The sequence below is a fragment of the Gymnoscopelus microlampas genome (assembly GCF_963454915.1).
Source record: "Gymnoscopelus microlampas genome assembly, chromosome: 4".
NCBI lineage: Eukaryota > Metazoa > Chordata > Actinopteri > Myctophiformes > Myctophidae > Gymnoscopelus > Gymnoscopelus microlampas.
In genome coordinates this window covers 12,298,471-12,323,246 of record NC_139941.1, presented here as the reverse complement: position 1 = coordinate 12,323,246, position 24,776 = coordinate 12,298,471, and the positions used below count along the sequence as shown (strand labels likewise).

At 42.1% G+C, this 24,776-nt stretch overlaps 1 protein-coding gene across 10 annotated transcripts in view; it reads left to right on the top strand.

The window, feature by feature from the left end:
- Positions 1-24,776, top strand: part of wdfy3 (WD repeat and FYVE domain containing 3) — a 166,030-nt gene that overhangs the window by 82,349 nt on the left and 58,905 nt on the right. For all 10 annotated transcript variants that reach the window (XM_084054236.1, XM_084054234.1, XM_084054235.1 and 7 more), the window contains 12 exons: positions 830-1,048; positions 3,925-4,106; positions 6,538-6,769; positions 8,660-8,820; positions 10,657-10,768; positions 11,768-11,958; positions 20,093-20,245; positions 20,741-20,814; positions 21,291-21,452; positions 22,432-22,526; positions 23,145-23,265; positions 24,187-24,404. In XM_084054236.1, the coding sequence (XP_083910362.1) occupies positions 830-1,048; positions 3,925-4,106; positions 6,538-6,769; positions 8,660-8,820; positions 10,657-10,768; positions 11,768-11,958; positions 20,093-20,245; positions 20,741-20,814; positions 21,291-21,452; positions 22,432-22,526; positions 23,145-23,265; positions 24,187-24,404 (1,920 nt within the window). The remainder of the gene's footprint in view (positions 1-829; positions 1,049-3,924; positions 4,107-6,537; positions 6,770-8,659; positions 8,821-10,656; positions 10,769-11,767; positions 11,959-20,092; positions 20,246-20,740; positions 20,815-21,290; positions 21,453-22,431; positions 22,527-23,144; positions 23,266-24,186; positions 24,405-24,776) is intronic.

Here is a 24,776-nt window from a genome sequence, read left to right as displayed (position 1 = left end):
AGGCTGTGCTGCTTTGCAGTGATTTAACAGCTAAGGGATGCTGTAAGGCACAATGACAACAACAATGCCCCTTAGCTTTCCTAAAATCACAGTCAACCACTATTTTATACCTTGTTGTGCCATGATGGTTCTGCGTGCTGTTAATAGACGATTATGAGCTTGTAGATCAGCTATTTTGCTGTTTTTTAAGGTGTGAAAGAAACGATTGCTTTGAAATGATAATAATAATCAGGTGATCAGAAGGTCAGTTGGCTCTCATGCATTGAAGGAGGCATGAGCTCGGCTCAGGGCTCCCTAGGCTGGCGGGGGGAGTGCAGTGCCCAAGATCACTTGGATAATATGCACCGGGTGAAAAAGGGTTACAATATTGTGGGATAACATTTTTTTTTTTTTAAATACAAATGTGTTCCTTGTAGTACATGTACAGTGATACGCAGAGAAGTACAGAGTACACACACTCTCAAAGTGTGGTCCAGGGACCCTCATGGTTCCTTGAGGGGGTTTCAAATGGCCCCTTACGGGTGTGTAACTTTGAGAGTGTACAAATGGAACCAAATGGACCCGTAAGGGTCCATTTGGTTCCATTTGTACACTCTCAGAGTTATGCGGGACCACTGCTACACTAAATGGAACAGAGCCTTAATTAGTATAATTGGTAAAACCTGTGAAGGAAGTAAGGAAGAGGCCCAATATCTTTCCAATATGGCTGCTGTGCATAGAGCCTATTAGATAATTTCCCCCACTACTTCAGCCCTAATTAATAGCCCTTTCTCTCTCTCTCTCTCTCCCTCCCCCCCACACTCCTCTGTCTCCTCCTCTCTCTCCTCAGGGGAGCGCTTGTTTCCTCCTCCGTCGGGTCTGAGTTACTCCACCTGGTTCTGCGTGGAGCGCTTCAGCCAGGCTCCCCAGGCCCACCCGGTGCGCCTGCTGACGGTGGTGCGTCGGGCCACGTCGTCGGAGCAGCACTACGTGTGTCTGGCCGTGGTGCTGTCCGCCAAGGACCGCTCGCTGACCGTCTCCACCAAGGAGGAGCTGCTGCAGTCCCACTGTGAGTACACAGGACGCACACACACACACACACACACACACACACACACACACACACAGTCTACTGTTGGTGCCTGTCCTTAAAGACAAGGCTGGGAAGCTAAATAGCATGGAAAATTATAAACCTATTGCCCTTGCCAGTGTTATGTCCAACATATTGGAAAGAATCCTCCTAACTAGACTGGAGATGTGTGTTTTCACTACTGATAATCAGCTTGGGGTTAAAAGAAAACGTAGCACTGATTTATGTATTTATGCCTTAAAGGAGATATTTGCCAAATACAGAAACCAGAATTCTACTGTATTTTTGTGCTTTATTGATTCTTCTAGAGCATTCAATGCTAAATTATTTATGAAGTTGATCGACAGAGGTGTTCCAAAAAAATACTTAGTTAGAATTCTAGTCTTTTGGTATGCCCGTCAGACGTTTCAGGTAAAATGGGGCAATGACATTTCTGAACCATTCCATGTCAGTAAATGGGTGGAATTTGATCCCCTATGTTGTTTAATGTTTGTATGGATGACCTGTCAAAACAGTTGAATGGGTGCGCTGTCTTGTGGATGACACTGTTGTCAATTATCTCACATTTGATTATACTGTATGTAGTCCATACAATGCTGGGCATCACCAATTATTGAATATCTGCAAACAGTATGGTAAAGTTTTTGTAACTGTAATGATCGTGAGAAGCAGAGAGTACAGGACGTTATCTTTCCCTGCTTTTCAATTGTGTGATAGTTGTAGTTCTCTCATAATGTAATATACAACGAAAAATAAAATACCTTGGTCTTGACCACACTGATGATTTGATGGACGACAGAGATGTCTACAGACCATGTATGCATAGGCCAATATGCTGCTCCGGAAACTTTCAATGTGTTCTGTTGATGTTAAGTGTTCACTGTTCAGAGGCTATGTCACACCTCTGTATACGCCTCATCTCTGGCATCTGTCCAGGCAGGGTGAGGAGTATGCAGAGGCTCAGAGTGGCTTATGAGGTTGTTACTCCACATTCCCAGATGGCATAGTGCCAGTCAATTGTTTGTGTCCGCTGGTGTGCCTACGTGTGATGCACTTTTAAGACAGTTGATGTGTCTGAGAACAGCATCCTAGAGGCTTTAACCTAACCAGCCCTATGAGAAGCTGTTTTACACATGTCTACACATCCATATACAGTATATAATTTGATAAGTAGATTGGCTATTTTCAGCAAAATATATTTGGTCTAGAGGGGAAAAGGGGCAACTTTTTGTGTTTCTTTGTAAATTAATGCCCTATTGATCGTACTACAGCGTCATACAAAAGCATGTAAAGTAGCAGATCTACAAGCTTGAAACGTTACTGTTACTTTATCTATTTTTTAATTTGAATCCTGAAAAGTAACACATGTCGGACATGTGAGGTTTCCACCCGACAGAGACAATATATTTCTTCGTTGTTGATATTCTGTCATAATACTGCTGATAGTGCTTTTGTAATATTGTTCTTCATTGTTGATCTTTAGTTATCGGGTCGCTACTCCTAGCTGCACCCTACAGTACTTTTCTTCCCTCTGTATCTGTACTCTAACTGCTGTGCTGACTCTGGCGACTGAATTTACCCCCGCGGGACCAATAAAGGTCGGTCTATAATGTCTGTCAGAGGTTCAGCAGAGAGACGAGGACGTTAGCGCGATTGTCACCCATTAGCCTGATTTATAAGTTGTCATACGGCAGTGTCGCACACCAGCAGTGGTGTAAAGTAACTAAGTACATTTACTCAAGTACTGTACTTGAGTACCATTTTGAGTTACTTTTGCTTTACTGGAGTATTTTCAATTGTCTATACTTTTACTTCTAGTCCACTACATCTCAGAGGCAAATATTGTGCTTTTACTCCACTACAATTATTTGAAAACTTTAGTTACTAGTTACTTTGCAATTATCAATTATTATATACTATAACCACTTCAGCCAATTATTATATACTATAACCACTTCAGCCAATTATTATATACATAGGCTATTTGAAAATAGCCGATCTACAAGCTCACAACGCGTTGCGATACAACACGTTGTGAGCTTGTAGATCCGCTATTTTCAAACATTTTAGTGCTTTTACTTTTGGTACTTTACGTACATTTTGATACCAATACTTTTGTACTTTTACTCAAGTAAATTTTGAATTCCGGACTTTTACTTGTAACAGAGTATTTCTCTATTGCAGTATACTTTTACTTAAGTAAAATATCTGAGTACTTTTTCCACCACTGCTTGTAGATCGTGTATTTACAGCGCGCAACACCGCCATACCACGGGGGCATAGACTAAGAAGCAGTTTCCCCCACTCACTGCGTTCCATCCCAGGATTAGCAACCCTGCATAATTCAGCAGCCACGTCTCTGCCACTTAAATAATTGAGTTGAAAAAACATCCTCACAGTTGACATCCTAAAAGATTCTCTGTGCCGTGTATATTCATTCCATATTCCCTTTACATTCACAGGCCACAAAATTAAGCCTCAATCAATACAAGGCGTACACACTATATGGTTTTGGGGGTTTGTTTAGTTGTTTTTTTACCCAGAGCTGACGTCATCACATTCCAGATCAAATTTGACAGAACAGCCCACAAAAACTTTGCTTTATTTATGCCATTTGATCTATCAAACAGCATGCATGAAGGCATGAATGAACAGAATTTTAAGATACAATCTCGTGTGTGTGTGTGTGTGTGTGTGTGTGTGTGTGTGTGTGTGTGTGTGTCTCAACACCTCAAGAGTTGCTTCACTTTTGCTCAAGGCCCTTGCTCAGTTGTGCGCGTGTGTGTGTGTGTGTGTGTGTGTGTGTGTGTGTCATCGGATTGACTCAGCATCTCTCTCTCTCTCCCTCTCCCCAGCGGACGAGTCGAGCGAGGAGGCGTCCTTCTACGAGATCCTGCCGTGCTGCGCCCGTTTCCGCTGTGGCGAGCTGATCGCGGAGGGACAGTGGCACCACCTGGTGCTGGTGATGAGCAAAGGCATGCTGAAGAACAGCATGGCCACGCTGTACCTGGACAGCCAGCTGGTCAGCACGGTCAAGGTGAATGATGCACCGCACCGCGCGGGACCACCCAGTTTGATATGCATCAGGCCACGGACCCCCGTTTGATACATCTCTCTTTAACCCCATGTAGACCGGGAACACATCTGTGAACACATCAATTTTTTCAATTTTTTGGCTATTAAAAAATAGCAGATCTACAAGCTCATAGCGCGGCACCGAGTGCCGCGCTATGAGCTTGTAGATCTGCTATTTTTTTTAAATCGTGAAATTGTGTGCAAATCTTTGAATATAATTATCTATTTTTAAAGCAAACATTTCTATCTCAAATCTGGGGATTCTACAAATGTCTTCTAAATCCTAACCGTTTAAAACAAATTATAACTTATGTTGCTATAATATCAGTGGTTCTCAAACCTTTTTCATGTCAAGGACCCCCAAAATGATATGTATTTGTCCGCGGAACCCCCCCCCCCTCCATCTCAAAATATTGTCTTCCAGGGACCCCCCAGAAGCATAGATTTGAGTTAAAAATGTACATTATATTATGTTTATCATATTATTTGAAAAATAGCAGATCTACAAAGCTCATATGAGCTTGTAGATCTGCTATTTTCTTAATAGCCCAAAGACATCTTAAAATGACACAGATGCGTTCAAGGTCTTAAAGGGTTAAATCTCTGGAACCCCATTTTGCACCGTAAAAAAATCCTCAGTCCCACCTAGAGGACATAGAGCCCTTCGTCCTACTCCCTCCGCCCAACACTCCCCGCAGACAGGTGCCGCCCCACCAGCCAGTAGGAGTACCTGCAGTGACAAATATCACCCTCCCTGCCCCCCCGGCTTCTCTCCCCCGAACACGGGCCTATTGTGTTCGTATAGAGACGCTCGACAACACCGCGCTGGATTCGAACTCCCAGCCTCCGCGGTGGTGGGCACTGGGCAGGCACTTTACCACTGCAGCACCCCCCCCCCCCCCCCAAAAAAAAGTCCCTCAGTATTAATATAAATCCGAGAGTCTACAAATGGAACAACTATTTGGTTCCATTTGTTCACTCTCAGCCTTACAGAGGTGGTCCCCCGGCAGACCCGACATAGAGAACGAGTGCTCTACATCCTCCCCAAAACAGTAGCAGTGACAGGGGCTAGGTGGAGGAATTTGCATAACGATGAGAAAAAAATAAAGAAAATATCTATACTTTTTAAAGTTCCTTTTTACAGTAGACTGCCAGCAGCGTGTGTGTGTGTGTGTGTGTGTGTGTGTGTGTGTGTGTGTGTGTGTGTGTGTGTGTGTGTGGGTGTGTGCATGCGGTAGCAGTGGTGTGTGTGTTGTGGCTTGGTGACAGCAGATTCTCTTCAGATCAGACGCACACAGTAGAGCGTACCGCAAGTCACCACTTCCCCCCCACAAGCTCCTGACACCCACACACAGGAAACACCAAGGCCTGGCGCACACGCACACACACACGTACACACACACACCACACATTTGTCAGTTGGGTTTCTACAGGGTTCCCACGGTGGTTGGAATTACCATAATGTTTTGGAAATGCATTGTTTAAAAAGTGTGGGATCCCTGTTACTTGTTCATGTATTATTTGAATTTTAAAAAAGTGAATTGTTATATTGTACATCTTTTAGATCTTTGTTGCTGCTGTGTACCTTACAACCAGTGGTGGGAGAAGTACTCAGACTATTTTACTTAAGTAAAAGTAGCAATTACACAATATGAAAATACTTTGTTACAAGTAAAAAGCCTGTGTTCAAATCTTTATGTTTCAAACAAAAGTATTGGCATCAAAATATACTTTAAAGTACTAAAAGTAAAAGTACTAACGTTTGAAAATAGCCGATCTACAAGCTCACAACACTGTGAGCTTGTAGATCGGCTATTTTCAAATAGCCTAGGTATAGAATAGGACTAAAGTGGTTAATGTATGTTTTATAATGTAATAATTTATGTCTGCAATTGTAGTGGAGTAAAAATACAATATTTGCCTCTGAGATGTAGTGGAGTAGAAGTACGAGTATTACGAATTGGAAATACTCTAGTAAAGTAAAAAGTAACTCAAAATTGTACTTGACTCATTCAGTGCCAGACTTATTTCTGGCTGTGTTGTCCCAGTGCCAGAGCCAAAAATTCATTGTCAAAAAAAGGTGCTCAGGCGCCGAGATACAGCCTTTTTCTTAAGAAGTTAAACAAAGAGTGAATGGAGCAGCACATTTTCAAATCATGATATCTTGGATTCAGAACATTTTTTTCCCATTTTTTTTTACTTTTTGGGGGAAAAAATGTTTTTTTTTTTTTTTAATGATGACATACATCACTTCAGTACATGTACTTAGTTACTTTCTTAGTTACTTAGTTACTAACTTAGTTACTTTCCACCACTGCTTGCAACATCCTGCTGGACTTCACCTCTCTCTCTCTCTCTCTCTCTCTCTCTCTCTCTCTCTCTCTCTCTCATAGCTCCATTACGTGCACAGCGCTCCGGGGGGCTCCAGCTCGGCCAACCCCCCCGTGGTGAGCACGGTGTACGGCTACGTGGGCACGCCGCCCGCCCAGCGCCAGGTCTCCAGCCTGGTGTGGCGCCTGGGGCCCACCCACTTCCTGGAGGAGGTGCTGCCCGCCGCCAGCGTGGCGGCCGTCTACGAGCTGGGCCCCAACTACGTGGGCAGCTTCCAGGCCGTCTACCTGCCATGTGAGTCAATGTTCATTCTATAAGCCCTGGTCACCCTTTATTCATACAGCACAGTGATTCTCAACCTTTATTTTATTTTACCACATCGAGTGCCAGAGGTTTTTCAACCCATTAAGACCTGGAACTGTGTCATTTTTGGATTTGAGCTAAAAAAGCATTATTTTACACTTTGGGCTATTCAATAATAGCAGATCTACAAGCTCATAGCGCGGCACCGAGTGCCGCGCTATGAGCTTGCAGATCTGCTATTTTTGAAAATTCGTGAAAATGTGTGCAAATCTTTGAATATATATATATTTTTAAAGCGAACATTTTTAACTCAAATCTTTGCTTCTGGGGGGTCCCTGGAACAAAATATTTTGATGGGGGTCCGCGGCCAAATACGTATAATTTTGGTGGTCCTTGACATGAAAAAGATTGAGCACCACTGATATAGAAACGTTTTTCAGAAAACTGTTGAGATTTAGGAGACATGTAGAATCGGCTTCAGGTCTCAATGGGTTAAAAACGCCGATGTTTTAGAGCTGTAGAAGCCACCACGAGAACCCGGATGTAAACAAAGGGTCTCTGGGCGATGGCCAACAACGACTGGAACAATAACATTTCTACTTTTTTTTTGTTTTGTTTTTGTTTTAACACAATGTATTTCAATCTAAAAATGATTACAAATAGTACATTTTACCCATCTCGTTAGGTACTGTAAATGTTGAATTCTATATCAACAAGATTATTAACAGTACAAGTAGTAGGCCTACAGGCAAAAGTCATACTAAAATACATTACAAATGCGCACCGAACGTGCAAGGTTATGTGCATAAATTACCTCCACGGTTAGGTGGGGTCGCGAGTCAATGGCCGCATTATTTTGGGGTCGCGGGCTGAAAAGTTTGGGAACCCATGCACTACATAAGGCTGCGCAAAGAAGTCTTTGTAGTTAGCACCACAATCTTCCCTACACACCCTATAACACACACACACACACACACTCTAATTGCACCTCCGTGCTGCTAATGATAAGCGTTCGCTTCCTTCAGAGATTATCCACACCGAGGGTTCCTCCTGACGATCGCTAAGATCCCTTTCACGAAGCTGTGTCCCTCCTTGTGAGATTCTTCATCGGAAAACGAATCCACCCGCCGAATACACAAACGACAGAACAGTAAACTTGGGCCTGGACCGCTGGCGTTGTGGTCCAGGCACCTACAGTATAGGCCCTAAAGTAGCCTGACAGTGTGTTGCGGGTTCGAGTCGCGATCCCGACGGCCTTTGCTGCATGTCACCCCTCATCTCTCTCTCCCCATTTCCTGTCAGCCAACTATCCTATCAAAAAAAAAACTAAAAAAAAGAACAGTAAACCAACAAACGGACGGGAGCCTTTTCCAGAGTCTAGTGGCGTTTTTGAACCTTTGATGCGCTCCGGAGGAGGAGGTGTCTTTGAACTTGGCACACAATCTTAGGTGCACTTGACTGCACTGCAGCAAGACTTAATATCTCTCTAGGGGCCGCAACTGTCACTTATCGTAGCCATTATTTCATCCATTACTTTATCGATTAGTTAAGAGTTTTTTTTTCATTGATTAAAATGTTTTACACTAATAAACGTAAAATAATCTAATAGATTTGGTTATAGTTGACCAAATACATTAGTCCGATTAACCACTTACAGGTGTCATACAAAAGTAGTGAAAATAGCTGATTTGTAAGCTTGTAGAGCTGCTATTTTCACAATTTCAGAAAATCGATTGATATATATATATATATTTTTTTTAAATAATCGATTAAATTGATTAACTGTTGCACCCCTATCTTTCTCCCTACTCTCTTTTCTTTCAATCCATTCCCCTTTCCTTCTGTCTGTCTCCGTCTGTCTCTCCCTCTCCCTCCCTCCAGGTAAAGACTCTAAGGTGGAGGCTGTGCCTCCGTCCCCTGTGGCTCTAGTCCCAGAAGAGAAGGTGTCGTTCAGTCTGTATGCTGTGTCTGTGTCCGCCCTCACTGTGGCCAAGATCAGGAAGGTGTACAACAAACTGGACAGCAAGGCCATCGCCAAGCAGGTTGGTAGCAAATACATGAGCATACGCACACAATAGGCTCTATGCACAACAGCCATATTGAAAAGAAATTGGGCCTCGTCTTACTTCCTTCACAGGTGATACCAATGATACTAATGAAGGCGCTGTTCCATTCTGGTCATAAACAGAGTCAGGGTGCTGATATTGTGCATGTTGGCTCACTGGAAACACTCTGCTACACCAGTGGGTCTCAAAGTGTGGTCCAGGGACCCTCATGGTTCGTTGAGGGGTTCCAAATGGCCCCTTAAGGGTGTGTAACTCAGAGTTATGGGGGTCCTTGAAATTAAAAGGTTTGAGAAGCACTGTGCTACACTAAATGGAACAGAGCCTTCATTAGTATCATTGATAACACCTGTGAAGGAAGTAAGGAAGAGACCCAATTTCTTAACCACTATAATAATGTAAAAATAAAAGGTAGACCTTAATTAATCCCCGGGAAGGGGGAGGAATATGGCCCCAGCTTCACCCAGCTGATGGCTGCTCAGTTGGTCATCTTGAGTGCTCAGGATGGGGGGTAAGTGTTGTGCTCAGGGACACTTCGACACTTATACTGGGCGAACCAATAACCTTTGATTACCAGATAGTCCACCCATAGCTAGCTAAGCAAGTTACTTACAAGTTATTTAGACAGCTAATAGAAGCTACTTTATATACCGTGGCGCTGTATAAAGTGTGGTTTGTAATGTGGCTGAGGACATGTTATGACATTAATAAAACACAACTGTGTAAAAGTTACGAATGGGTGGAGGTGGAGAATTCTCTCTTTGGTGTGTTCTACATGCTGCACTCAAAACTCTTATGTTGTGCCATTTCATGTTGATGTTCCACTGAAAATGTAGTGATGTAGCTTTTTTCATGCTACCCAGATACATGGTGTGGGGGGAGGCTTATCGACTTGAAAGCTACATTGTTCTCAAAGTAGTGAAGCTGCCCACAAGCTAGTATGAAATGCAGTCAAGCTAGCTAAGCTACAGCCTAGCGCCATCCTATCTGCTTGGACTGTGTGAGCTCCAAAACAAGCTGCCTCCCTCCAGTCCTTATCTGGGCTCTTGTTAAGTCTCAGTCCCTCCATGGCTGTCCCTGCTAAGCCCCAGCCCAGCACAACAAAATGCACACGCAGTACTTTTCTGCTACGGTTGTACTCCATAGTGCCTGAGCCCAACATGTCAAGCAAACAGCCTGACACACAGTCCACCAGCCATTTCATTCCAGCAAGGATTTTTTGTAGTGCACAGGCTGTATCTGTTTGCCTTGCCTTGCCTTGCCGTGCCTATTTCGCCATTGTTTCGGCCATCAGACCTTCATCAGGTTATCTTCAGAGAGAGAACCTGATGAAGGTCTTAACGCCCGAAAGGCCGAAACAATGGCGAAATAGGCACGACGAAACGTAGTTTCTCTATTAAAAGATTTTCTGCATTTGAAGGCGCTGTGCATGTTTTCATCCACGCCTTTGGTCTTCAACTACACCTGTCGCTTTATAGATTTGCAAAAGGTTTGCTCTTTTTGGAAATACTATAGCAGATCTACAAGCTCACAACGTGCTGCGACACGTTCCGAGCTTGTAGGTCGTCTATTGTCACTGCACGACACTGTCGTACGACGAAGTCTAAATCAGCCTGAAGTGGTTGAGTCATCTCAGCCAAGTTCTTTAGGCTTTTTCTTTTTTTTAAGAGCAATGTTTTGGTGAGAAGCAAAGTTTGTAAAGCTGAAAGCGAATCCATTTCTACCACATTCGATTTATAATTGAGAACGCATACAAGTGTGTATGGCCTTTATCAAATAGACACCACTGGTGACTGTGTTTCTTCATCCCTCTAGCTGGCTGTGTCCTCCCACGAGAACGCCACGCCAGTCAAGCTGGTCCACAACGCGGCGGGACACCTCAACGGACCCGCTCGCACCATCGGAGCCGCTGTCATCGGATACTTAGGTAAGGAATAATAAGACAGTGGTTCTCAAAATGGGGTCCGGGAATGATTGATAGTTGGTAACCAAATGGATCCTTACAGGTCTGTAACTCTCGACAGTGTACAAATCACGGGTCCATTTCGTTCCATTTGAACACTGTCAGAGTTATGGGGGACTATTGCATACCTAAGTGGGGCTCCTTGAAATAAAAGTTTGATAACCTCTGCAATAAGACTTCACTACTTACTGCTCCTCAGACAGCAACAGTGTGATCAAACGTACAGTATTGAATGTGTCACTACATTCTTACAAATCCTTGACTGACCTCAAATGGACCAAATGATTGTAATGATCAAAGTCATTCTATAAATTACATAGAAGTTACTGGCCGTGTTGTGGCCTTTTTCTTGTGTCAGTTTTGGCGTTGATAACAGCAGCTTATTTAAAGGGAATCGTCTCTGGTTTTCACCCCAAATGCCTTTGTTCTGATGTGAGGAGATCAGTAATGGAGTGTGGCAAAAGAAACACTATATCTTCTGTGTATGTCTTTGATACTATCGCAAATCCTTCATACTATCATGCATTGTGCTGAAAGAAAAATGACGACGTTGATCTGGCACGTTTAAATTATATGATAGTAATGATGTCATTAACACATTCCCTGCCAGGTATTAATTCATTCATTATTTAGCTTCTGCCAGGTTTTTTTTAACCTTATATTGACGATCTTTGGAGCGCCACGGGAGTGTAATTTTTTGCGATGACGTCACATCCGTCCATTCCTTCTTTCAGGGTCCTAGGATCATTCCTAAGTTGTGTTAGAGCACCCTTTTGTGTAATAAAAAATAAAAAAAAGTTTTTTGAAAAGACAGATCTCCGTCAACGGTTGGATTTGAAATGACGGAGATCTCCGTCTATGGCAGGGAATGTGTAGTCTAGTGTCCGAAATGTTTCAGTCAACAAATGATTATGATTTCCCATTTCCCTTTTACAGTATAATCTTCCTTCTCTTTGCGTACAGGAGTGCGTGCCTTCGAGCCTAAACCGGTGGCCACCAACCTGCAGTTTGTGGGCGGGGCGGCGGCCATCTTGGGCCTGGTGGCCATGGCGTCCGATGTGGAGGGTCTGTACGCGGCCGTTAAAGCCCTGGTGTGTGTGGTGAAGAGCAACCAGCTGGCCAGCAAGGAGATGGAACGCATCAAAGGCTACCAGGTCAGTTACAAGGACTACACTACCCATAATGCACTCCTTAGTCCAGACCGGTTGTTATGCACGTTCAACAATGTTGGCTTCACTGTATATATGTAATGTTTAATTTAATCGATTATATTTAATCTACATAGAAAGATAGTTTAGTTTATTATATATAATATTATATTATATAACATTGTTATAGAAAAATAAATAAAAACATTACATATCAAATGATAAGTTGCTGTGCAAGGAAAGGAAGAAGCCGACAGGCTTATTTGGAATCCTTTCCTTCATGGAAGAGGTCATTAAATAACAGGATTAAAAGTTCAATAAGAACAATAAAATAATACAAGTTTACAAGGGCAGCAGTTACTAAATCAATGGACTACAGTAAGGAAGAAATTAGATATCTCTTTGCCTTGTGGGTAGATAGATAGAACCAATCAGAGTTTCCTTTGCAATAAAGTAGTAATGCTCTTTAGATAATGGAATAAAGATTAGACATTAGAAACATTAGAGCTTATTAGAATGTATATAGAATGAATATATTTGAATGAAATATTCAATTTTGGAAATGTTATATTATTATTATTATCGCATCTTTCAAAGGTATAAATCTAACTTGTTGTGAGCCTGTAGATAAGCTATTTTTGACCAAGACATTTGGTGTAGAGCAGTGTTGTCAAACTGGTGTTTCACGGGCCATTTCTGGTAGAGGGAAAATAGAAGGAAAGAGGAGGAGGCCAAGTCCAGTCCCCTTGCAGGACCCCGGTCACCGAAATATATTTAATGTCAGCAAGGACGCTTTAACCCTGGTTTACTGGCCACTGTTCAAATCTATACTCTCCTTCAGCATTTCAGGCCAGCAAAAATAATTGGTTAGCCCCAAACCTCCCTATCTGAACTGCACACCTGGTCAGTAATCCAGGAAAGCCAATCTGGCCATTCAGAAACCTCCTCTGTCCCTCCACATATCCTTCCACTTTGTTGCTGTCGGGCAGATGGCTCTTTTTTTTTTTGTCACTTGGAATTTTTATTAAATTTTTCCACACACATACAATGTACAAAAAGGAGAAAATAAAAGTGAAATGAAACAAAATGAAAAAAGAACAGGACCCACAAGACATACAAGGACAAAAACTAAAAGAAAAGACAAACAATTCGGAACCAAACACTGATCATAATTGTCCTTTTGTTACTCATGTTACTTCACTTAGATAGTGTTCACGTAGATTAACCATTTTGTCCATTTCTTTTCCATTTGCGCCTCCTGGAGCCTCAGTCGTAGCGTCATGTTTTCCATAACATATATTTCCTCCACTAGATCTTTCCATTGTTTTTTTGTGGGTTTGTCAACCTGTCCCCATTTCCTTGTGATACATTTCTTCCCTGCTGCCAATAAAATCTTAACCAGATATCTGTCTCCCATCCGTATATTACCCGAGTCTAAGTCACACAGATATAACACTTTACTACCCATAGGTATCTCATATCCTAGTATCTTCTGGAGTTGTCTATGTATCATTTTCCAAAAAGATTCAATCTTATGACATTTCCAGAACACATGTGAATGGTCTGCATTCTCCTCTCCACATTCCCTCCAGCATTGAACCTGTTTCCCTAGTTGTTTACTCTTAATCTTGGGTGTTATAAAGAACCTAATTAAATTTTTCCAGGAGAACTCCCTCCAGACTCGTGAATTGGTGGACGTTTGATGTGCCCTCCACATATTTGCCCATTCTTCTTCTGTAATTGCTATCTCAAGTTCAGTCTCCCACTTTACTTTTACATAATCCGTTGTATGTTTGTTTTTCATAAATGTTCGGTATAATCCCGATATAACCCGAACTTCTTTACTCGAGTATGCATTTATAATCATTTGGACCACACCATTCACTTCTCCAGAGGGTGTCCCCCGGATTTCCTTTGTATAATAGTCTCTTAGCTGCAGGTACCTATAAAAGTCGTGTTTATCTATATCATATTTATCACTTAGTTCCTTAAAACTCTCCAGCTGCCCCTTTTTCACCAAAGTACACCACGCTGTCATGCCCTTATTCTGCCATTGTTTAAACCCTTTATCATATTCAACCGGTCTGAAAGCACTGTCAGAAGCTATCCATTTTAATTTTTTAATTTCCTCTTTTAATTTGTATTTTTTAACTATTTTATACCAAATCTCCAATGTAAATAATGTGATTGGGTCAATAAGGTGTTTCTTTTTTTTGAATAAATCAATGTCTCCTAGTAAGCTCTGAATTGGTGTATTCCCAACTTTTCCTTCAACATCCTTCCATCTGGAGATGTAGTCAGGATTACACCAACATATAGTATACCTCAGCTGAGCAGCTTGATAGTACATTTGCAGATTGGGCAGACCCATTCCCCCCTTATCTTTTGGTAGCTGAAGAGTCATAAATTTAACCCTAGGTTTCCCTCCTCCCCAGATAAATCTAGAGATCAGTCTGTCCCATTGTGTGAATTGGCTTTGGGGGACCTCTACTGGCAGGGCCTGGAATAGGTATAACAATCTAGCCAGAATGTTTATTTTCACAGTCTCTATTCTAGAGTTAAGGTCTAGTGGCAAAGTGGTCCATCTTTCTATATCTTTACGGATTTTCTGATCTATTCCGGTGTAGTTGGCCTTATACAGTGTGGAAATACTTTTAGTTATGTTAACACCCAGATATTTAATACTTTTTTGCTTCCAATTGAAGTCATAGGATTCCTTTATGAGTGCATTTGGGGTATAATTTAGTGCTAGAATCTGAGTTTTAGCTATGTTAAGCTTGTAACCGGACAATTGACCAAATGCTTCTAATATATTGGTTAGCACGGGGAGTGAATCGTTAGGTTGTCCAAGGAATGTGATTATATCATCGGCAAAAAGCCCTATACGCTGTTCTCTGCCCTGGACCTCAACGCCATGGATACCCTCATCTTGTCTAATGGCCTGTGCCAGGGGCTCTATGAAAAAATCGAACAGCGCTGGTGAAAGGCAACAGCCTTGGCGTGCTGAGCGCTGTAGATAGAACTTTTCGGATAAACTTCCATTAATTTTGATTCTCGCTGAGGGCTGTTGGTATAATGATCTTATGCTTTGTACTGCCTCTTTGTTAAACCCAAATCTTGTCAACACAGCATATAAGAACCCCCAAGAGACCCTATCATATGCTTGAGCAGCATCTATGCTCACTATTAATGTACTTGTTTTTGTCCTTTGTACCTTATCTACAATGTGTATAGCCCTTCTGATACTGTCATGGGTCTGGCGACCCCTAATAAACCCAGTCTGATCTTCATCGATCAGGTCTGTCATGAGATCAGCCAGTCTTTTGGACAAAATTTTTGTATACATTTTGTAATCTACATTTAAAATGGATATCGGTCTATAGCTGCTACATTGTTCCTTATCTCTCCCCTCTTTTGGTAGGACTGTAATTATGGCCTCTGACCATGATGTTGGGATTTTGTGTTTTTTCAGTGTCCAGTTAAAGGATGTTAATAATAGGGGTGCAAGCTCTTCCCTATACATTTTGTAGAATTCAGCAGGAAAGCCATCACTCCCAGGTGCTTTGTTATTCTTAAATGAGCTGATTGCCTCCATTACCTCCTCCATTGTTATGCTTGCTGTTAATTTATCATTTTGTATTTTCCCAATTGAAGGCAGGTCCAGCTGTTCCAAATATGCTCTCATTTCCCCTTCCTCTACTTCCTTGGGCTGAGCATATAACTCCTCATAGTAGTTTCTGAATATTCTCTCTATTTGTTCAGGAACACATGTCAGTTCATCTGTCCGAGGGTCTCTAATTTGGCATATGCTACTCAAAACCTGCTGTTTACGTATCCGCTTAGCTAATAATTTGGTGGCCCTTGACCCTGCTTCATAGTAGTTCTGTTTTAGGTACCTATTATTTCTTTCAATCTCGTCAAGTTGTGTTCCTTTTATTCTTGTTTTCAATTCTTGTATTAGTTTGTATACCTCCTCCTTCTTTGTTTTCTGATATTCCTGTTCTAGTTCCCTCAATTTGTCATTGTTTTTCCTGTAGATTTCTAACTTGGCCTTCTTAACTATTACCGATTGCACTATCAATTTACCCCGGATAACCGATTTCATGGCATCAAGAATTACTGTAGGGTCCACCTCTCCATTATCGTTTTCTTCTATATATCTTAGCAACTCAACTTTAATCTCCTCCCTCCTTTGCTCATTATTTAACATTCCCAAATTGAGTCTCCAGACTGTTTGTCGTCTCCTGTTATTCAGTCTCAACTTCAAAGTCACTGGGTTATGGTCTGACACGTCCGCCCCTCCAATCTCGCATTCTGTAACTCTATGACTTTCATTTGTGTTTATAAAGAACTGGTCTAATCTTGAATGTACTTTATGAGCTGCAGAGAAGTGGGTAAAATCAATTACTAAGGGGTGAAGATATCTCCATATGTCTATCAGTCCCATCTCCTCTAGCGATGTGTTTACAAATTTTGCTATTTGAGTTTTCCCCCTTTTTGAACTTGACGTATCTTTTTTATCACATAAAACCGTATTAGTATCTCCTCCACAAATCAAAATCCCACTTGTTTCCAAGGCTATGATATCAAACAAGGATTTGAAGAAATTCTTATCACTTTCTGGAGGTGCATATATATTTACCAAGGTTACCGGTTCATTTTCCAGTTTTCCTTTTACTATAATATACCTCCCCTCTTTGTCTTTAATTTCTTTTTCAAAAATAAAATTGATTGTGTTAGATATCAAAATTATAACACCTCTTCTAGGGCCCTCTCTATATGAACTATAATATGAATTCCTATAACCAAATCTTTTTAATTTCTCATGTTCCGTTTTATTTAGATGAGTCTCTTGTAAAAAATAAACCTGCATTCTTTCCTTCTTCAGTTTTGTCATCACCCTTTGTCTTTTTATGGGGGAATTCAGACCATTCACATTTAGTGACATAATTCCAACCACATCAGTCATCATAGTACCTCCTATCTCTTCTTGTTACATGTAACCCTTGTTCAGTCATTCCATTTTGTTTGCAACCAGGTGTCAGCTCCACATATATAAGACATAAAACAAAAAACACGTAACACAACCTCCAAACACGGGGTAAATCCTCCGTGACCCCTAAACCCTCATAACAGGGTGCGGGGGTAAGCCCCGTCTTGAACGGGGGCCCCTCCCTAGGCATACTAGTACTAGACCCAACCCTTGGGCTTCCCCAGTGCCTAGCCATCCTACCTCTTAATAAGAAACCTCTTGGTCGGTATGCATTATCCCATCAAAATAAAGTACAGAACAAAAACCATTCCGTTGTCATCAAAACCACAATTTGTAACAAAGTCCCCACATTAAGTTGTATTTGTACATTAAACAGCCAATCTTATCGTAAGGGTGGGCTAATTTTCTATGTATTGTATTAATATGACGTCAATTTTTATCATTCGCCTCCTTAATTATTTTATCTTCCCTCGCCATTTTTCTTTTCCTTTCCCCCCTCCCCCACAGTCACTTCAACTCAATGTTTACCTCTCGTTTCCAGCAAAAAACATTCCTTATCTTCTTTTAAAACTTTTCAACCTTTCCGAAGCTCGATTCTTTGCACCTTTCGCCCGTTCCACTCTCTGCCACTGCTCGGATCCATGGTTCGATCTCGGGCTCCTCTCCGCCTCTGCTGCCGCCGTGGCCGCTCGACTCGGCTCCTCCGCTGGCGGCTCCTCCGCTGTCGGCTCGGCGCTTCCCTCCTCCTCCATCGGCGAATCTGCGTTTGTATCCCCGATCGGCTCGCTCTCCATGAGGCCCCTCTCCTTCAAGACCCGGGTGACGTCCTCCGCGCTGTTGTAGGTCCTCGTCCCCTCCGACCAGTGGATCTTCATCCTTGTGAACGGTGTATTGAAACGGATTCCTTTATCTTTTAGTACTTTTTTTGCTGGAAGGTAATCTCTTCTCATACGAACGATTTCGGGGGGGTAATCATGATCAAAACCCAGACGCTTGCCTTCCACTTGGATGTTCGCCTCCCAGGCCTTTCTCAATATCATTTCTTTCATCTCAAATTGTAGGAAGTTCAGCACAATGGACCTGGGAGAAGCAGACGGGTCATTCGGCTTCTGTGTGAGAGCTCTATGTCCCCTTTGCAACTGAAGTTGGGTTCCTTCGGGTAGACTCAGCTCGGAATGAAATAATTGATCCATATATTTCATTACCGATTCACCTTCTGTCTCCTCTTTCAAATTAAAGACCCTCACGTTGTTTCTCCTGGCTCTTGTCTCGAGTTCCAGTAATTTAGCTTCTAAAATCTCCACCTGGTCCACCATTACCAACAAGGCACCGTCCGCTCCTGATCTCCAATCTTCTACCTCTGAAATGCGTGTTTGGGACTCGTGCATGTCCGCCTTCAGCGCCGCTATCTCTCCGTCGTGTCTTTCCGCCTGTCGGTCTACCTCCATGCGAAAGTTAGTAATTTCTTCCTTCATTTCTTTCATTATTCCTTCTTTGAGCGAAGTTAAATCTCGCTGCATTTCTTGTTTGAAAGATTTTAATTCCGCCGTCACACCAGCGAGTCCCACCCGCAGCACTTCCTTGATTTCCTCGTCCATGTTTTTTTTTTCGCGTCTTCTCCCCTTCTTTCCCCTCCGTCGTCGTCGATGAGTCCGATGCTTTAATCCTCTCTTGTGGTTCTTAAAATGTTTCTACGTCTTCTTCTTTTAAGTAGTATTCACTTTTCATTCATTTTTTCCCATTTTGGTTATGTTTCTGCCGTGTTATTTTAACCGACTCTAGAGAGCTATCTAACTAAGCTGCTCCTCTCTCCGCCATCTCACCGGAAGTCGGGCAGATGGCTCTTTATCTTCATATTTTATTTCTTGCTGAAATAAATGCTGCTGCATTCATGGAAGAAAGATTACCTTTTTAAAATGTCATTGTTTGAAGTAAAATTTTAAATGCTCAAATGTAAATGTACAGTAAGGGACAAGCCATGCTACAGCTGATTGATGTTTTCGTTTTATCAAAATCTGAAATGCATTTTGAGAAAAACATAAGCTACTATTTAAAATAAGTTGTGTGGAATGTTCAAATGTGTATAGAATATTTGCGAGGTCCTATGAGCTGATGCGTATCAGTTTTTGCTAGAATTAATGTCAAAGAGTAATAGTAAAAGATGAAATTAGTTATGTTCAAGTGTTAAATTATGAAGAAGAAAAAAAGGCTATGCAACTGATATATGTTGATAGGCTTTTGAGGATTATGCATTTAGAGGTTAGGGTTATGACTGATTTATTGTGTGCCGGTTTCGCACTCCAAAAATAGCTGATCTAAATTTTTGGGGTTTAGTTAACACATTGGGTGCCAAAACCGTATATATATACGTTTTTTGCAGTACTTACATGGAGTGCCAAAACCATATATATACGTTTTTTGAAAAAAAAAAAAAATTCAAAAAAATTTTTTTTTTCAATTCTTTTTTTTTTTTTACCTTCTAAGCACCAGGAGATATCATTTTCCGAAGATTTTGACTCCAATCCACTTTCTGGTTAACTTATGACTTCAAAAGCCTGTATCTCGGCTCCTAAAAAATGGTTAAGAATCCTGGCACTCAGTGTACTCTGTTTTTAAAAAAACCTGGCACCCAATGTGTTAAAGGGATTGATTTATTGGTTGAATACTTTATTAACTTTTTTTATAAAACGTACAGTTATACAATCATGCTAAATGGATAACACAAAAAGCCCTGATGCCTCGCAGCACAAGGCGTTGTGAGCTTGTAGATCGGCTATTTTTGTCTAAAGTTCTCAGCAGAAAAGGGATGCTAGGGTTCAAGTGGTTAATGTAAAAAAAGAAAATCATATCACACAAAGATTTGGCGGCCCCCCTGTTGTAACTCTGAGGACCACCGTAGGGGTCCCAGACCCCCTGTTGAAGACCCCCGGCATAGATTATATAGCCGCCCCATAAGGTTAATGTCCTTGCAGGTGTAGTAGTAATACCAACGTGTGTGTGTGTGTGTGTGTGTGTGTGTGTGTGTGTGTGTGTGTGTGTGTGTGTGTGTGTGTGTGTGTGTGTGTGTGTGTGTGTGTGTGTGTGTGTGTGTGTGTGTGTGTGTGTGTGTGTGTGTGTGTGTGTGTGTGTGTTCTCTTCTCCACTCAGCTGCTGGCCATGCTGCTGAAGAAGAAGCGCTCGCTGCTCAACAGCCACATCCTCCACCTGACCTTCTCCCTGGTGGGTACGGTGGACAGCGGACACGAGACCTCCATCATCCCCAACTCCACCGCCTTCCAGGACCTGCTCTGCGACTTTGACGTGAGCAACATGTCAACGAAACGACAAGAAATACAAATTAATTTAAACCACCATGAATCCTAGCATCCCTGTTCTGGGACATGTAATGTAATAACAGGCAAACATTTTGGTGAAAATAGCAGATCTACAAGCTCACAATGTGTCGCGTTGCGACCCGTTGTGAGCTTGTAGATCTGCTATTTTCGGCAAAGAGATTCGGTGATCCCAGGCAGGACGTAAATCTTACGGATTGCAGCTTTAACGCGTTTAGACCTGTTACACCTATACGTTGTTATGCCTTTTAAGTCGGGAACGCCTTAAAGTGCTATATAAAGCGCAACATTCATTGTTTTTCAGAAAACTTTAGAAGATTTAGAGGGCATTTTTAGAATCAGCCTCGGCTCCAAATGGGTCAAATTAATACAGGATTGTACTGTGCATGCTAGTACTGTAATAATCCCCGTGGGAATAACAAGGGTCTCCTCTTATCTCCCTCCTGTTTGTTTCGTACGTCAGGTGTGGCTCCACGCACCCTATGAGCTCCATCTGTCTCTGTTTGAACATTTCATCGAACTCCTCACAGAATCCAGGCAAGTGTATTTTCTGTGTATCTACACAGAATTTAACATTTTAAATTTGATCAATATGTGACCTAGTACAGTGGTTTGGACACAAGTAGCCGATGGTCATTTTTCAGCTTTTTACAGATTATGAAAGTACACAATGTAAGCTTTTTAAATGACGTGTCATTCATTGAAATCGGAACATACAGTATTTGAATAAGATAAGCTCATTCGAGTCTTGTTAAACCAGAATAGTCCAAGGTTCAAGGTTGTACTTTATTGTTACATCTTGTGTACAGGTACTTATTTTAGTTTTGCTTCCTTCAGACAATGCAGCAGCATAGGTAATAACAACAATAGAATAATGATAGAAAACGTAAAAAGATTTAAAGAGAAGAGTGCAAAAAGAGCATCATCAAATCAAATGTACATGTGCTTAAAAAAAAAAAACTTGGATGCAGAAGTTAGCAGTGCAGTGAGTCCCAACTGTTTGTGTCCTACAGTGAGGCAGCTAAGAACGCCAAGCTGCTGCGAGAGTTCCAGCTCATCCCCAAGCTGCTGCTGACCCTGAGGGACACCTCGCTGTCCCAGCCCACCATCGCTGCCATCAGCAATGTCCTCAGTCTGCTGCTACAGGGTTTCCCCAACCCCTACGACCTGCTCAGGTACATGCCAAGGGCCCAGCGTCCGCCTTTGAAATTGAGTCTATATAGGAAGTGACAGATCATATGAATGGCCTTTAGTTTCGCTGTTTTAGCCCTGCTGGTGTCAGAAGAAATAACTCTCAATGCAAGCGAGTGGGTTTTTGCCAACCTTTAGACTTGATTTTATTAGTTTAAAGTCTTCTTTCAGTCACCATGATGTGCGTTTTGGTGAATTATGGTCCCATTTATTTAAAAATTGATGATAAAGTAGGTTATGCTCTAGGAGGGGCGGGATGATTTGATTGACAAGCTACCCAACCAATAGCATTAATTTCCGGTGTCGGAATGTCGGTATGAAGATATGACGCGATATAGAAAGATGGCGGATTTGAAATTGCTGAACATTTACGGTCTGTAGAGTCTATGGGCGTAACGCTGTCCATTCTTTTTACTGTTGATGGTGCACACACACACAAATGCACACGCACACACACACACACACACACACACACACACACCCCCCAACCAGAACACACTGCTCAGGTACACATCCACATACAAACGCATACAATGCTATACTAAACTCTTTTATTATTATGTTTAACAAAGCACTTTCTTGTTACTCAAATCGGCAACATTATAGGCAATATTACAGTAACTTCAATTCATGTGTAATTTCTCTATACCGGTGTCAATGTCATCAATATTACATTTTGTATTATTATTATTATTCATTAATAAAAGACATTTCTTCAAAATATGTACTGTGATCCACAGTACCAGCTCACGACAAATCGCTGTGAGCTTGTAGATCTGCTATTTAAAAAGAATAATAATACTTTTTGCCTATTATGACATACCCAAAATAGGGACGCCAGGTCAGTGATGGTGGTGGTTAATCTCAGTGATTTATGCACGTAGTGATCTGCCGCGGCACTGTAGCTAATGCAGCCAATAAGACTTGAAATGTGGATCCTAATCTCCTGCCTTCACCTCCCAGGTTTGGTCAGTTCATCTCATCCACGCTGCACACGTTCGCTGTGTGTGAGAAGTTTGTGGTGATGGAAATCAACAACGAGGAGAAGATCGATGGAGGTAGGCTTCTACAACGCTACCAGATTACTACTAACACATGTGAAAATGATAAGTCATGCTAGCCAGAGCACTGAAAATGAAGCACAAGTGCAACTTCCCATCAATGAAGGGATTATATGTTGACTATGTTAACTTTCTGTACGTTTTCTAACTGCCCTACACCAGGGGTCTTCAACGTTTTTCAGGCCAAGGACCCCCTAGCTGAGAGAGAGAGATGAAGCAGGGACCCCCACCCATGTTGTATTCATGTTAAATGTGTGTTTTCAGACATTTAACCACTTAAACCCTCAATACTTTGTAAACTTGACCTCTACACCAAACCTCATTACCGAAAATAGACGATCTACAAGCACACATGCTTGTAGATCTGCTATTTTCGGCTAATGTTCCCCTCAGAATAGGGATGCTAGGGTTCAAATGGTTAGTGCAAAAATAAAAAGTCCCTATCACACAAAGATTTGGCAGCCCGCCTGTAGTAACTCTGAGGACCCCCTAGGGGTCCCGGAGCCCCTGTTGAAGACCCCTGCCCTACACTGTATACACACCATTAAGCCGTGAACACCAAACCCCGGAGCCGCTTGCATAACAGACAGACTGAAGTTGCTTGCCGTTTTGCAGGTAACGATGATGACTTTGGAGGTCTGCTGTCAGCCAGCCTCATCCTGCTGAGGAACAGACTGCTGGACATTCTGCTCAAACTGCTCTTCACCACCAAGGAGAAGTGCACCGTCAACGCACAGTAAGCCAACAACACACTTCCTCTTACTGATGCTACCTTCACACATGTACTCACTATGACGGTAACCTCGCGTCACCAGGCTTTCCACCACGGAGGAACGCCTGGTATTCGTTCTAAAGCTAGCTGTGTGATCCGGTTAAAAAAAACAAAAAAAACAACAACATTGTGGTGGGTTCCGGTAGGCGTCGCATTGTTTTTGTTCCCCACATAATGCGAATCAATTAGTTTAGTCTCGCTAGTCTCGAGCTACAAGTTAGAATAGAAGATGGACATACAGTAGCCTACCAAACGATGATTATTAAAAAAAATAAACTATACGATTATACCAAACTAAACGCATTAAAACTTGGGGAATCATTTTGGAGGTGCGTGGTGCCGGAGATTCAGGGCTTTGGTTACGACCACCTGATGACGTAAAGTTATTTTATGCCCAAACTGTTTTTTTTAGGATTTAGAAGACATTTTGTAGAATAGGCCTCAGGTCTTAATGGGTTAAAAGAGAAACTAAATCAAAATCTTTCTAAAATAGACAATCTACAAGCTTGATTGATGTACTTTATTTAGTAAGACATGAGAAACAGTACATGGAAGTACAATTCACAATACAAGGTCTACCAAACTGGATAACTCATAAAGCACTGAGCTTGTTTAAAATGAGTTCCCACGAACACAAATCGTGATGAAAGAGCTCACAACCTGCATTACCTGCAAGAGCACACAGCTCATCATGTTGTAGTTATGTTATGATTGGTTAATTGGAAAAATGTGGGTGTTCATACTGTACCAAAATGGCTTATCTTCTGGAGTTAATAACAGTAATGATTTATAAAACAGAATCAAGTTTTAGTCTCAGGTACTTATACTGTACATGAGCTGACTTCCACTCCACCACCGTCTCTCTCTCGTCTCTCCCCCCTGCAGGGCGTGCGAGGAGCTGGTTCGGACGCTGGGCTTCGACTGGCTGCTGATGTTCATGGAGGAACACCTGCACTCCAGCACGGTCACGGCCGCCCTGTGGATCCTGGTGGTACTGCTGTCCAACCAGCCCATCCAGCAGCGCTTCAAGGAGGGCCTGAGCGGAGGAGGCTGGCTGGACCACACCGACTCCGTGCTCACCAATAAGATAGGCACGGTGATGGGTGAGTACGAGACGAGACCAGGCCAGGAACGTTTATTTTCGTTGCTGTCGGGCTGAAACCTCTTTATCTCCATATTCTAACTTCTTGTGTTTTTTCGTAAATGAATGCCCTACTTCAGTGGTTCTCAAAGTGGGGTCCGGGGACCCCCAGGGGTCCTTGAGGGAGTTCCAGGGAGTCCCCAGCTAAATGATGGATAGTTGGGAACCAAATTGACCCTTACGGGTCTGTATCTCAGAGAGTGTACAAATGGAACCAAATGTACCCTAACGGTTCCATTTGTACACTCTCAGAGTTAAATTAACATTGATTTTTCAATATAAATTGAGCTATAAAAATCGCCTCGTATGGGGGTCCCTGGCATATCTTTTCAAA